Source organism: Gymnoscopelus microlampas, assembly GCF_963454915.1.
Source record: "Gymnoscopelus microlampas genome assembly, chromosome: 19".
In the NCBI taxonomy this organism is placed as follows: Eukaryota; Metazoa; Chordata; class Actinopteri; order Myctophiformes; family Myctophidae; genus Gymnoscopelus; species Gymnoscopelus microlampas.
In genome coordinates, this window is record NC_139956.1 from 23,627,131 (window position 1) to 23,641,381 (window position 14,251).

Consider the following 14,251-nt stretch of genomic DNA (forward strand, 5'->3'; position numbering starts at 1 on the left):
ATACAGTTAAAATATATTTTTTTAAAGCACTCATACAGAATATCCCATTAGTATATAGGACTGAAGTGGTTAATGTAGTGGAGTAAAAGTACTATATTTGGTTAATGTAGTGGAGTAAAAGTACTATATTTGCCTCTGAGATGTAGTGGAGTAGAAGTGGAGTAGAAGTAAAAGTATTGAAAATTGGAAATACTCAAGTAAAGTCAAAATACTTTGGAATTGTACTTGACACAGTACAGTACTTGAGTAAATATACTTAGTTTCTTTCTGAAATGTAGTGGAGTAGAAGTAAAAGTGAAAATTGGAAATACTCCAGTAAAGTAAATATAATAGTAAGTATACTTACTTTCCACCACTGGAAAAGATCAAGACTGTGTCTAAGCACACTAACATACTACTCAGTGTGCCAAATACTTTTCAGTATGTCCGAAGTGAAACCCTACTGTTTAGATAGGCCTACTAAGAAAATGCTTGTAACAGTAGGCTGAAAATGGCATACTGTGTGTAGTACAATAGTATGTGGTTTCAGACGCAACCATAGATTAGTGGTTCTCAAACTTTTTAATTTCAAGGACACAATCATTCTCAGAGTTACTGACCTGTAAGGGTCCATTTGGAACCCCCTCAAGGAACCCTGGACCCCACATTGAGAACCACAGTCATAGATAGCCAAAAAAAGGTGTAGTCAAGTTTCATTTTTTTTTTAAATAAGGTTTAAATGTGCTGTAAGTGATATTTTAAACATTTAACAAAAGGGGGATTGTTAAAAAGTTAAGGCTCTATATTCCGATAGTAATGATTGCTGGAGTCTTTGTTCAGTAGCAATGATCTCCCCGTCTCTCCATCTCTGTACAAAATACATTTTCAGGTGGGTTACAAATGTCATCAGGAGAGAAAAGCCCACAGAATATGTATCATGTGTTCCAGTTCCAATTTTGTCTGCTCATTTATTATTTAATCACTTCCAATTTCACTTGTTTAGCCTACAGTATTTGGATACTACTGCATAAACAACTTTACAAAGGTACAATACATTAAAAGGTACAATACACAACACAAAATCCCTTGACTCATACACCAGAAGCTTTCTGTTGCTCCAAAAGTGACAGGCAGGCATGTAGCATAAACAAAGTTCCTCTGTTAGTGCCCACAAAGAGTGAGCTCAGATCAGTAAACTCATGTCCATATTTTGCTCTGATGTCTTGTGTGAGGGGACACACGACACGCACACACCAGTATGTGCTGTTCGTTTTGTATACCAGTCTCACATTGACAATACGCTGCTCAGGTGGTATGCGACTCCACCTCCCCATTTCCACACGCAGCCTATGAGAGGACAACCTAAACCGTGTGAAGGTTATCCTCATAGTCCTCAATGTAAGGTGTGGTGCTGGTATAGAGTGGATGAACAGCATCTGGGTTGATGGCTTGGTATGTCTTATATCTTGTTCCCTCTTTGGATAGCAGTTTATGGATCATGTCCCTTCGGTCACTCTCAATATGATCTTGTTTCTCCATTCTCTCAAATAAATGAGAATACATGACTTGGTTCTCCTTCTTCAGCAATTGAAGAACATACCACAAGGGGTCATCAAGCATGCCATTTCGCTGCTGTATTTTTTTTTTTTCTTTAATTTTTTTTATCCCACGATTTTGTAACCCTTATTTTTCACCCGGTGCCAATTTTCTAAGTGATCCTGGGCACTACACTCCCCTCACCAGCCTAGGGAGGCCAGGGCCGAGCTCATGCCTCCTTCAATGCATGAGAGCCAACTGACCTTCTTGTCACCTGACAGGAGGGAGTTTCCCTGGTTGGACGTAGCGCGTGGAAGGAACACGTTATTCCAACCAGTTCCCTTCCCCTCCATCAGGCGCCCCGGCTGTCATGGGGGAGGAGTTTAGTGACCATGATTACTACATGTTTTTGTGGGGGTATCAACTACCCTGAGAGACACGGGGAGAAAATGCAAACTCCACACAGAGTGGGCCCTTTCGCCAACCCCACCTAGGGTATGGGCGCTGATGACGCGGAGGAGGAGACACGCCCCCAGCGCCCACAGCGTCCCCGGCGGGAATTGAACCCAGGACCTTCTAGCTGTGAGGCTCGCTGCTGTATTTTGATGAAGAACCTGGCTTGCTTTTCTCTCACTAAAAAAGCTTGCAAAGAAGGCAGTCCTGCTTCCAACAGGCAGGTTAAGTTAGGTACAGTAACTCTCGCCCCAAGTAGGGATTTCACTCCAGTCATGTAGAGAGTTTCGACAGACTTTAAGGAATTTGTAACCAGGCCTCACACACCCATACAAGATAGCTGATGAGAAAGCAGCCTCAAAAACCTTACGTTTTACACAAAAAGGAGCATCATGGTGGACAGGAAGATAATCAGTTTGTCTTTTCTTATTTGTGCTTTGTCTTCTCTTTTACATGTAGGGCAAGTTTTGGGCATTTCCATCAGCAGTGAAGATGGCTCCAAGATATGTATTACTGTCACAATGCCTCACTGTAAACAAAGCCAGCTGAATAGGTTAATCTTCATCAGATCCCAATATAGCCATAAAATTTGTTTTACTTTCATTAACAAGCATACCATCCATATTCATCACAATATTCCTCCAGATATTTCAGTTTTTCAGTCAGCCTTTCTCTTGATGTTGCCAGGATAACGTATAGAACATATATTTGTATGTAGCCTATCTGTAAAAAAGAAAACACCAAATAGCGCGAGAGCTTATTTCCAACAACAATATTCTGACACTGACTAAAACTAACTGTGTGTGAAAGGCTGGGGCGGCACCAGTCAGCGGGGAGTGTTGGGCGGGAGTAGTAGGATGAAGGCTCTACGTCCTCCTGGTGGGGGCTCCTCACTGGCAGGTGAGTCAGTAGGATATGACAGCAGTGACAACAACACAGAAATGTATGTGGGAAGGAATTAATTGGCATAACGACTAAATTGGCTAAAAGTACAATATTTGCCTCTGAGATGTAGTGGAGTAGAAGTAAAAGTACTGACAATTGGAAATACTCCATTAAAGTAAAATACCTCAAAATGTTACTTGAGTACATGTACTTAGTTACTTTACACCACTGAATGCCCAGCCCATATTTGCACACTCCGGTCCAGTAGGTGGCGGTATACACCCTAGACACGTTTGTCGTAAACCCGCCAATACATTCAGAGAGGAAGGAGAAGCAGAAACCTCATGAAAAAAATCTGCGTAGTCTGCAGTGTTGCCATGTCCGCTTATTATAAGCGACTTTGGGCTTCTTTTTCTGTAAAGTTGCTTGTAAGCATTGGTAGTTGCGGGTTGCGTTTTTTTTTGGCTTATGTCTAAAGTATTAGTTGCTTATCGTTAGCCTCAGCATAATTGCCTAACTCATATTTTAAAGGTTTTCAGGAGAGACAAAAAAAATCGCTTTCAGATGACTTAAGGCAGAAAGTAAAACACGTATTTTGCCTATTATAGTTTATCTGGATTTATGTATTATCTGCTGGTATAACACTGCTGATTCATCCTGCCTTATTGCCAATGTTCTCAGCCTATCAGAAGGCTTGTTACATTCAAAATCATTGATGACTTTCTGCATTTTGGAATGTAACAAGCAATCTGATTGGCTTAGGACATAGGCAATGAGGCACAATGACGCAGCACTGTTAGGACAGTAAAAATTGTCAATCTGACCAAAAAGTGAGTTAGGCAATTATGCTATGAGGCTAGCGTTATTTGGGCTTGTTTCCTAAATGTTGTTTAAACCAGTGTTTCATTTTCAAGTTAAGGACCCCAAAATGTATATATATTTGTTTGCGGACCCACATCTGAAAATATTTTATCCGAGGGAGGGACCCCATACAAGATTTGTGTTGTTAAAATGTTTCAAAAAATATTCCACATATTTTAAAAATGTCTTCAAGATTTTTGTTGTTGTTGAAAATAGCAGAACGGCTATTTTCAAATAGCCAATTAATGTACATGTTTAAAATGGCGACGGACGGGCTCGCTTCTTTTGGGCTTGTTTTCATAGACCTGGTTGCTTGTTTCTCTCGCAAAACCTGGCAACACTGCTGTATACCGGTATGCGCTAGAAATCTGGGAGTGGCTGTCAGTCTGTCTGAAGCGAGGAAGGAAGAAAGTTAGATTCCAACTCCTCCGGTGAGAAGAAACAAAGCAGTGCTTTTCGGTCATTACTCGACGGGCAACCCTACAAAATGGTGAGTAATGAGTCTCTGCTGGCAGCTGACTGTCTTTATTGATGTCCAAAACCGATGCATAGATAGGCATTAGGCAATCTGGTCTCTGGTCCATAGCCTAGCTTTGTGCGTTGACTCACTGAAGGCTCTGCTACACTAAATGTAACACAATCTTAAAGGCAACACGTTCACATTTGTTAGCATTACTAATGCTAACAAATGTGAAGGTATTGCCTTGTATAGGTCAAAATAGCCAAAGCACAAGCTTAACAGCAACAACTATGTGTTGTGAGCTTACAGATCAGCCATTTTTACACATTAGCCCGCCCAACATGAGGACGCCATGGGTTTACGTGGTTAATGCATTTCTAATTTGGTTGTTAACTTGTGATTATCAGACAGCCTACATTTTCCCCAAAAGATAATGTTTAATTCAGTCTGACTAGAAGCGAGGATAAAATGCATCCCCACTGGCCATACAAATAAATGAATGAACAGAGGGTGGGATACCAAAAACAGCAAATCAAAGCCTGCATGGGCCTACCTGTGCTGGTTGAGGTTGGGCCTTCGTCCCTAGTGGGCGACATTAGTTCCACCGCTTTCCAAAGCCGTAACGTTGCTGGAATTGGCAGGCTGGATTTCCGCAACTGCTTTTCTTCACCATTCATGTAGTCTGCTAGCCTTGGATCAAGACTATCATAGATATATATTTTTTTCGATTTTCACAATTGCATATCTATGACCGTCCTGGGCGTTACCCCCCAATTGTCACTGGACATCTACCCGTAAAGTCTGTATTACTCCGAACGTGTACAAATACATAATATAAGTTGCTTATCCGGCAGCCCCGTATGTTAACTCGGCATTCGGAATATGTGTTCGCTGTATTAGTCTGTATTTGTCAATAGATATGCGTTTTAATCTTGCCTGTGGCCTGAACGCTATTCCCCCTCGTTTACTTCCTGTTTACATTGAGTGTAATACCGCCTTTCAACGGATGCGCCCCGTCACATACCGCCCATTGAGGAATACTGGGAAGTTCCGACACAGACGGTATTAAAACGCATATCTATTGAAAAATATGGGCTAATTACAATGCACACTGGTTCCTAATGTCTAATTAACGTCCGACACGTAGTATGTTTTTTTTTGTACATGTACGGAGAAGTTTCGCGCGGATGTCCGGTGACAATTGGCGGGTGAAGGCCAAGATTATCATAGATACGAAAGTAAAAGTCACACCAATAAAATGGTAACCGGAAGACTCGGCCCAAAACACACTCGCCCACAATTTATTCGGACCGATCGCCCCAACGGGTTTTGTATTCTTGTATTTGTTTAACTGATGTTAAGGTTAGGAATAAGTTTAGGCATAGTTTTACTGAGGTTACGTTTAGGAATACCCGGTGGCGACCGTACTGAGGTTGCCAGATTTGACCCGGGCGAGCGTGTTTTGGGGCGTGTGTTTTTGTATTCAATAAAAAAACATCTATGATAGTCTTGATCCAAGGCTATTGTAATTAAGTATTCAGTAAATGTTATTTATAAAGCACATTTTGAAACAATGTTATAAGTGCTATACAATGGAACACAATATAAACAAGATTAAAACAAGTTAAAACTGTGTATAATATATAACTGTGTATAATAACACAATAGAGTAATAATACAACAAGGATTAAAGCAAAACATTGACGTGTACAAGTGAGTCAGGTAAAAGGTTCATGAGACAAAATGCTTACGAAACAAATGTGTTTTTTAACTTGCTTTTAAAACCGTAGACTGACTCAGCATTTTTTCAAGCCAAAGGTAGGGCGTTCCACAGTGTAGGAGCAACCACTGCAAAGGCCCGTCACCCTTTGTTTTAGGCTTTCCCTGTAGCCTGCCCTGTAGACAAAAAATTGTCTTGCTACCAATTCAGAATTCTCATTCTCTTACAGTGCATTTAACATTACACCCCCTCCTTCCTTCTCTCTCTTCATATGCAGCGTGAGTGTATCTCTATTCATGTTGGCCAAGCCGGAGTCCAGATAGGCAATTCTTGCTGGGAGCTGTACTGTCTAGAGCATGGAATCCAGCCTGATGGACGGATGCCCAGTGATAAGACTATTGTAGGTGGTGACTCATCCAGCACCTTCTTCAGCGAGACTGGAGGTGGACAGCGTGTCCCCAGAGCTGTCTTTGTTGACCTGGAACCCACTGTCATTGGTCAGTTAAACCAATTACCGATCCCTTGCAACTTATTAATTACTCACCCCATGAAGCCTTGAATTCATTTGTTTTTGTCGCATTCCTGAGCCGATAATCCAATATTTGACTTAGTAATACCATATTTAAAACATTCTCTTCGAACCTGGCTCATCAGCAGTGGTGGAAAAAGTGTAATTGTTTTTCTTTAGTAAAAGTATCAATACAACATTGTAAAAATACTCTGTTACAAGTAAAAGTCTGTTATTCAAAATTCACTGAGTAAAAGTATCAAAAGTAACAAATATTCATTATGCAGACTGTCACGTTTTCAAATCTTTTGAAAATAGCTGATCTACAAGCTCACAATGCGTCGCAACCCATTGTGAGCTTGTAGATCGGCTATTTTCAAATGGCCGAAATGTATAGGACTGAAGTGGGTAATGTATGTATTTGTAATAATAATCTAAATCTACAAAGTAACAAAAGTTTTCAACTACTTGTAGTGGAGTAAAAGTGTAATATTTGCCTCTTAGATGTAGTGGAGTAGAAGTAAAAGTACTGAAAATTGGAAATACTCCTGTGAAGTAAAAATACCTCAACATTTTACTGAAGTACAGTGCTTGAGTAAATATACTTAGTTACTTTACACCACTGCTCATCAGTAGGCCTCTCAGTGATTACACTGTGAGAGTTGTTTTGGAGTTTATATTTTGTATAGTTTTTGTTGCCAGTTCGGCATAACCGCACCCTTTAGGGTGTGGTCACACCGAACTGAAATTTTACCTATGTGGGCGGATTCTGCTAATGCTTTTCAATGGGAACGGAGAGGTTTGTTGCCATTAGCGGGTTTCTGCAAAAAAAACTGTTCCCATTGAAAAGCATCGGCAGAATCTGCCCTCACAAGCAGAATAAATGGTCGGTGTGACTGCACCCTCAGGAATGATACAAAAACATGGGTTAGGGTTCATGAATTCAAGGCTTCATGGGGTGAGTAATTGATAGGATTTTTGGGGGGTCAAGTATTCCTTTAATAAACACTTTGAAGAAAAACAAAGTACTAATGATTGTCAACCATTTCCTTTGAACCTTCCATTCACAGATGAGGTGCGTACAGGAATGTACCGGCAGCTGTTCCACCCTGAACAGATGATCACAGGAAAGGAGGATGCAGCCAATAACTATGCCCGTGGACACTACACCATCGGCAAGGAGGTCATTGACCTAGTCCTGGAGAGAATTCGCAAGCTGGTGAGGGCCTTAATGATTTGTTTTTTATTTGCAAACATCTTATATTCAGCGTTAACCGATTTTTAAAGTAAACTTATGTTTTTTTCTTTTTTTTTTCGTTTTCAGTCTGACCAGTGCACTGGCCTCCAAGGGTTTCTCATCTTCCACAGCTTTGGTGGTGGCACCGGCTCTGGTTTTACTTCCCTGCTGATGGAGAGGCTCTCTGTTGATTATGGGAAGAAGTCCAAGCTTGAGTTTGCCGTCTACCCGGCTCCCCAGGTGTCCACAGCTGTAGTGGAGCCCTACAACTCCATCTTGACCACCCACACCACCCTGGAACACTCGGACTGTGCCTTCATGGTGGACAACGAGGCCATCTTTGACATCTGCTGCAGGAACCTGGACGTGGAGAGGCCATCCTACACCAACCTTAACAGGCTCGTCAGTCAAATTGTGTCCTCGATCACCGCCTCCCTTCGCTTTGATGGGGCCCTGAATGTTGACCTGACGGAGTTCCAGACCAACTTGGTGCCTTACCCTCGTATCCACTTCCCTCTGACCAGCTATGCCCCAGTCATCTCTGCCGAGAAGGCGTATCACGAGCAGCTGTCGGTTGCCCAGATCACCAACTCCTGCTTTGAGCCGGCCAATCAGATGGTGAAGTGTGATCCCCGTCATGGTAAATACATGGCCTGCTGTCTGCTGTACCGTGGAGATGTGGTGCCCAAAGATGTAAACTCTGCCATTGTAGCAATCAAGACCAAACGCAGCATCCAGTTTGTGGACTGGTGCCCCACAGGCTTCAAGGTGGGTATCAACTACCAGCCTCCCACGGTGGTTCCTGGAGGAGACCTGGCCAAGGTCCAGAGGGCAGTGTGCATGCTCAGCAACACCACAGCCATCGCTGAGGCCTGGGCTCGCCTCGACCACAAGTTCGACCTGATGTACGCCAAAAGGGCCTTCGTCCACTGGTACGTCGGCGAGGGGATGGAGGAGGGGGAGTTCTCTGAGGCTAGAGAGGACATGGCTGCCCTAGAGAAGGATTATGAAGAGGTGGGCGCTGACAGTGTCGGAGAGGAGGATGAGGAAGGGGAGGAATACTAGGCCACTCTTGTCTTCCGGTTTGCCGTTGGCCGGAAGTAAAGGGATGGGAAAAAATGGGCCATGTGAGATCCTCTCTCCTGTTTTTCTTTTATTCCTGTGATTTGTGTATTCGCTTGCAACTTGTGATTAAATGCACCCAATGGGTTTGAGCAGTTAATTTGTCTGGTTTATCCTTCATTTGACTCGTTTATAAAGGTTTTGTGTGTTTTCCCTGTTCGAGGCCCAGCTGAGCTTCAACAAAACCTTCAGTTCAGGTTCAGTCTTGAGTCATCACATATTAGGTGCCCATGTAATAGGGTGTGTCTGCTCACTCATACACAAGTTACAAATCAATATATCACTCAATATGAGTTTAATATAGAAGGCTGGATGAAGTAAGAGAAATACTCAAATGCTCAGCTCACTAGCATAATAGTTCAGTCATTATTGAAGAAAGTGTCCATGGACAATAATTGGTTGAGAAACACTCTAAAGGGTTATGTGAATTGAATATGCATAGTTTAGTTCTTAAAACTATAATCATACAGTGTCACCAAAACTTTAATCAGCCTATATCCCCACCCAACACAATAGTCCCCTGCTAAATTCTTAATCGGGGTGGTGGTCTTTGGTTCACAATCAGTTGAAAACCCCTGGTCTATGCTACTAACCAGCCTTGTCCTTTATAACTGGGACTAATAAAACCGCATGGAATCACTAAGCATACCATGATGAGAGCTGTTTATCCAATTATGTTGGTCAGTGTTGGGGTTAGGAAACATGGACTGGAGTATGTGTCATTTGCTCAGAGGGAGGTGGATGTGAGGCATCCAGCTAATTTTCTACAAAGAAACGGTGCAGAGGTTTACAGCAGGGAGATGTCAGGGAAATGTCACTTCAACTTCTAGGGTCATTTACTCATGCTTTTGTGTGGGACAGTTTTAAGTGTCTTGATTCAAATTAATACTTGGTATTTGATTTCATTGGATGCCCCTTGACTGATATTGTCCTAATGCATGAGTTTAACATGGACACTCTTGCTGCCAAGTTTGTAGAGAGCTCAAGTTTGGCTGCAGAGTATAAATGTAAAGATTCAAAGAGTGAAAAAGATGACATGCAGAGTGTAACATTTGCATCACTATATAGGCGAGGGTCGCTCTGCTGAATGGATACGGTGGTGATTAGCTGCCTGCCCATGAATGGATGAGTAGGCGGGCTAATGGTCCGACGGCCACTATTCTGTTTGATTTTTTTTCACTGCCTTTTTTTTCAGTCAGTATTTTACTTCGTTTTCTAGGGGAGGCGAGATTTTAGTTCCTGCCTCTACGGTGGGTACGCCACTGATAGCGCCACAATCATTTTTAACCACTTAGCTTTGGCTATTCAAAAATAGCAGATCTACAAGCTCATAGCCGCGCTATTTGCTATTTTTGAAAAATCTTGAACATGTGTGCATATCTTTGAAATATATATATATTTTTAAAGCGAACATTTTTAACTCAAATCTTTGCTTCTGGGGGTCCCTGGCACAAAAATGTTCAGATGGGGGTCCGCGGGCAAATGTACATCAATTTAGGGGTCCTTGGCATGAAAAAGGTTGAAAACCACTGTTCTAAATGGCAGTGGTTCACAAACGTTTTAGCTCAAGAGTCTTGAGGCTTGGGTCCTGGCTCCCGGGGAGACATTTCTCTTTTGGGTCTTGACTCTTGAGTCCCAAGACTCAAGACCCAAAAGAGTCTTGAGTCAAGACCCCGGCTCCCGGGGAAAATTCAAATTTCTCTTTTGGGTCTAGACCCAAAAGAGAAATTTGATGTCTCCCCGGGAGCCGGGGTCTTGCCGGGGTCTCGCCCTTAACCCCTAATTCTGCTTTCGTGAAATAGGCCCCAGGTGAGGCGTATGATCTTGACTTGGGGAGGGCTGTACATGCACCTGTAAAATAAAGTAATTAAGATTGTTTTTATAGACCTGAATCCTGACAGGATGTTTCTTGGTGTCATTGCTGACAGGAAGGTCTCGTGCACAATCTCTGGGATTTATCTTTCATAAATGCCAGCATTTTGTCCAGTGGTGGAAGAAGTACTCACATTTTGTACTTAAGTAAAAGTATCAATACCCCAATGTAGAAATACTCTGTTACAAATAAAAGTCTGGTATTAAAAATGTACTTGAGTAAAAGTACAAAAGTATTCACATTAAAATACTTAAGTACTGAAAGTAAAAGTACAGGCCATGTAGGAGCTCCTTGACTGTCCCAGTGCTGGACATTCAATAGCCTATAAAATGAGTTTTCACAAAATGTGTCAACACATAATAAGCTATTGGACCAAACAGTTAGTGAGTCATACGTTGGATATCACTTCAATATGATGAATGGATATATTTGTAAATGGATGCTGGAACAGGTGTCACTGTCTACATTTTCTAAAATGTCCCCAAGAAACCTCAGTGTAGCTATTATGGATTGCCACAAGAGGGCAGTCATAGATTAATAGTAATTCATACTTTTTAAGCTTCAAACTCAATCCATGGCTTGAGTAAATAAATCTCAAAACAGTTTTTTAGAACTGCTGTGAGGGTTTTGTTACATTTTCTTAACTGACATTATACTGACGTGATACTGACCCTGATACTGACATGATACTGACCCTGATACCAGTGGTGGAAAAAGTACTCAGATGTAAGTTTTAAAAGTTAAATATCTCAAAAACTACAAAACATTTCAAAGTAAAATGTTCACGCATGTGTGTACACAGTAAGCTGCATTATTGAAAAGAAGTGTGAATGGAGTTTCTAGGTGAAAGTTTTTTTTGTGTTTTTTTTAAGGTGCCAAAATTTGCAATGCTGCAATGACAATGCATTGGGCGCTTAAAGTTAAATATTTCAAAAACTACAAATCATTTCAAATTATACAACAGGTAGTTCCGACCAAGCAATCTGATTGGTTGAAATAGCTTTCTAGCCGTGCTTCAAACCAGCATCATAGCACGGGCCTAACTAATCACATTAATAAATCACTCCGCACTGCAGTCCAGTCCGCACCTGATTAGACCATATATGGCACAGCTGTGCTGTGAAGTCACGCTGTCCCACGGTAGGAAAACAAACAGACAGTAGCCTGACCCACCGCCGCCACCGGAGAACAAACAGCTATGCAAAATGGACTATGTTGTTAATTTGGTGGATTTACGGTTGATCAATGGTTAGAAGGTTATAAATATCCTCCTGTGTAAAGTAAAATTACTCGCATTTCGTTAACAGTCCAGTAGGCTATATGCTCCGTCGTACGACCGTGTCGCGCGGCCAAAATAGCCGATCTACAAGTTCACAACGCGTCGCCATCGCGACGCGTTGTCAGCTTGTAGATCAGTTATTTTGGCCGCGTGACACGGTCGTACGACGGAGTATAGCCTACTGGAATTCATTCCACTGCACTGCGCAAGCATTGATAGCTCAGCTGTGTTGATGAGACGGTGCCTCAAACTCAAAGCGCTGCTACAGGGACTATTTAATGTCTCTCAGTCAAAAACTCTTCTCTTTACAGGGAAACGGACAATAGCGAAACATTTTTATTATTAATTGCCCCACAATATGAATACATTTGGATGTGTTTTGTTGGTAACTGTTGTATAATCGCAATATTACACTCGAGGGTGTGCTTTACCTTACATTATTGGCACTTCAGTGATGCTCGCGGAACTCGGCTTCGCCTCGTTCCTGACCGCATCACTGGCGTAACAATAATGACGGTAAAGCACCCCCTCTCGTGTAATATTGCTTGAGTAAAACATCTCAAGGATGCAAGTCCACAGTAAGGTGGATTTTTTTTAACTGTGAATGGAGTTTCTAGGTGAAAGTGTTTTTTTGATACAAATTCGTCCATCGACCTCCATTATAAATCTCTGAACTTTTAAAGGAGTACAATTCTAAAACTATTAAACATTTCAAAGATTCATTTTAAGGCAAACATGTCCACAGTAAGATGAACATTTTAAAGTATGAATGAGGTTACTAGGCGTAAGTATGTAGTTGTAAGCCTGCTTTTAAATGTCCATTGCCGCATTGACAATGCATTGGGCGCTTAAAGTTAAATATCTCCAAAACTACAAATAATTTCAAAGAAAAAATCTCAAGCATGCATGTCCACAGTAAGGTGGAATTTCTGAACTGTGAATGGAGTTTCTAGGTGAAAGTGTTTTTTTGAGGTCCCAAAATCGTCCATCGACCTCCATTGTAAATCTCTGAACTTTTAAAGGAGTACATTTCTAAAACTATACAACATTTCAAAGATTCCTTTTCAGGCAAACATGTCCACAGTAAGATGAACATTTTAAAGTATGAATGAGGTTACTAGGCGTAAGTATGTAGTTGTAAGCCTGCCTTTAAATATCCATTTGCCGCATTGACAATGTATTGGGCGCTTAAAGTTAAATATCTCCAAAACTACAAATGATTTCAAAGAATAAATCTCAAGCATGCATGTCCACAGTAAGGTGGATTTTTTGAACTGTGAATGGAGTTTCTAGGTGAAAGTGTTTTTTTGAGGTCCCAAAACCTTCCATCCGCCTCCATTATAAATCTCTGAACTTTTAAAGGAGTACAATTCGAAAACTATGCAACATTTCAAAGATTCCTTTTCAGGCAAACATGTCCACAGTAAGATGAACATTTTAAAGTATGAATGAAGTTACTAGGCGTAAGTATGTAGTTGTAAGCCTGCCTTTAAATGTCCATTTGCCGCATTGACAATGTATTGGGCGCTTAAAGTTAAATATCTCCAAAACTACAAATGATTTCAAAGAAAAAATCTCAAGCATGCATGTCCACAGTAAGGTGGATTTTTTGAACTGTGAATGGAGTTTCTAGGTGAAAGTGTTTTTTTGAGGTCCCAAAACCTTCCATCCGCCTCCATTATAAATCTCTGAACTTTTAAAGGAGTACAATTCTAAAACTATGCAACATTTCAAAGATTCCTTTTCAGGCAAACATGTCCACAGTAAGATGAACATTTTAAAGTATGAATGAGGTTACTAGGCGTACGTATGTAGTTGTAAGCCTGCCTTTAAATGTCCATTTGCCACATTGACAATGTATTGGGCGCTTAAAGTTAAATATCTCCAAAACTACAAATGATTTCAAAGAAAAAATCTCAAGCATGCATGTCGGTCAGGGGATCTTAGAATAATCTCACATTCTATTCCAATTCACTTTTTAAACAATTATTTTACTGATTTTCCTTTCAGACCCCAAATTAGATATTGCTAAATTTTTCAAATATTCACTTCCAATTTGAAGCTCAGATTATACTAAGATCCCCCGGGCCCCTGTGAAGGTATCTTAGTATAATCTGAGATTCAATTCGAATTCACTTCTCAAGTCTATAGTACTGATTTTCGTTTCAGAACCTAAATAAAACATTGCTTGTTTCTGTCTGCTTCTGTGATGTATGTCCTGTATTGTACTTTGTGTAATGTATTGTGTATGTCCTGCCTGTATCTTGAACGGTGACGTCATGGACACAAAGCAAATTTCGGTGAAAGCTGACAATAAAGTTGTATCGTATCGTATCAT

General features: G+C 41.1%; 1 protein-coding gene across 1 annotated transcript; it reads left to right on the forward strand.

Moving 5' to 3' along the window:
* Positions 1-6,165: 6,165 nt before the first annotated feature.
* Positions 6,166-8,861, forward strand: LOC311035362 (tubulin alpha chain-like; the record flags this gene model as incomplete). Its single annotated transcript, XM_084043519.1, has 3 exons — positions 6,166-6,391; positions 7,473-7,621; positions 7,727-8,861. The coding sequence occupies 3 exons, from the start codon at positions 6,166-6,168 to the stop codon at positions 8,702-8,704; spliced, it is 1,353 nt and encodes a 450-aa protein (XP_083899645.1). The 3' UTR covers positions 8,705-8,861.
* Between the last annotated feature and the right edge of the window lie 5,390 nt (positions 8,862-14,251).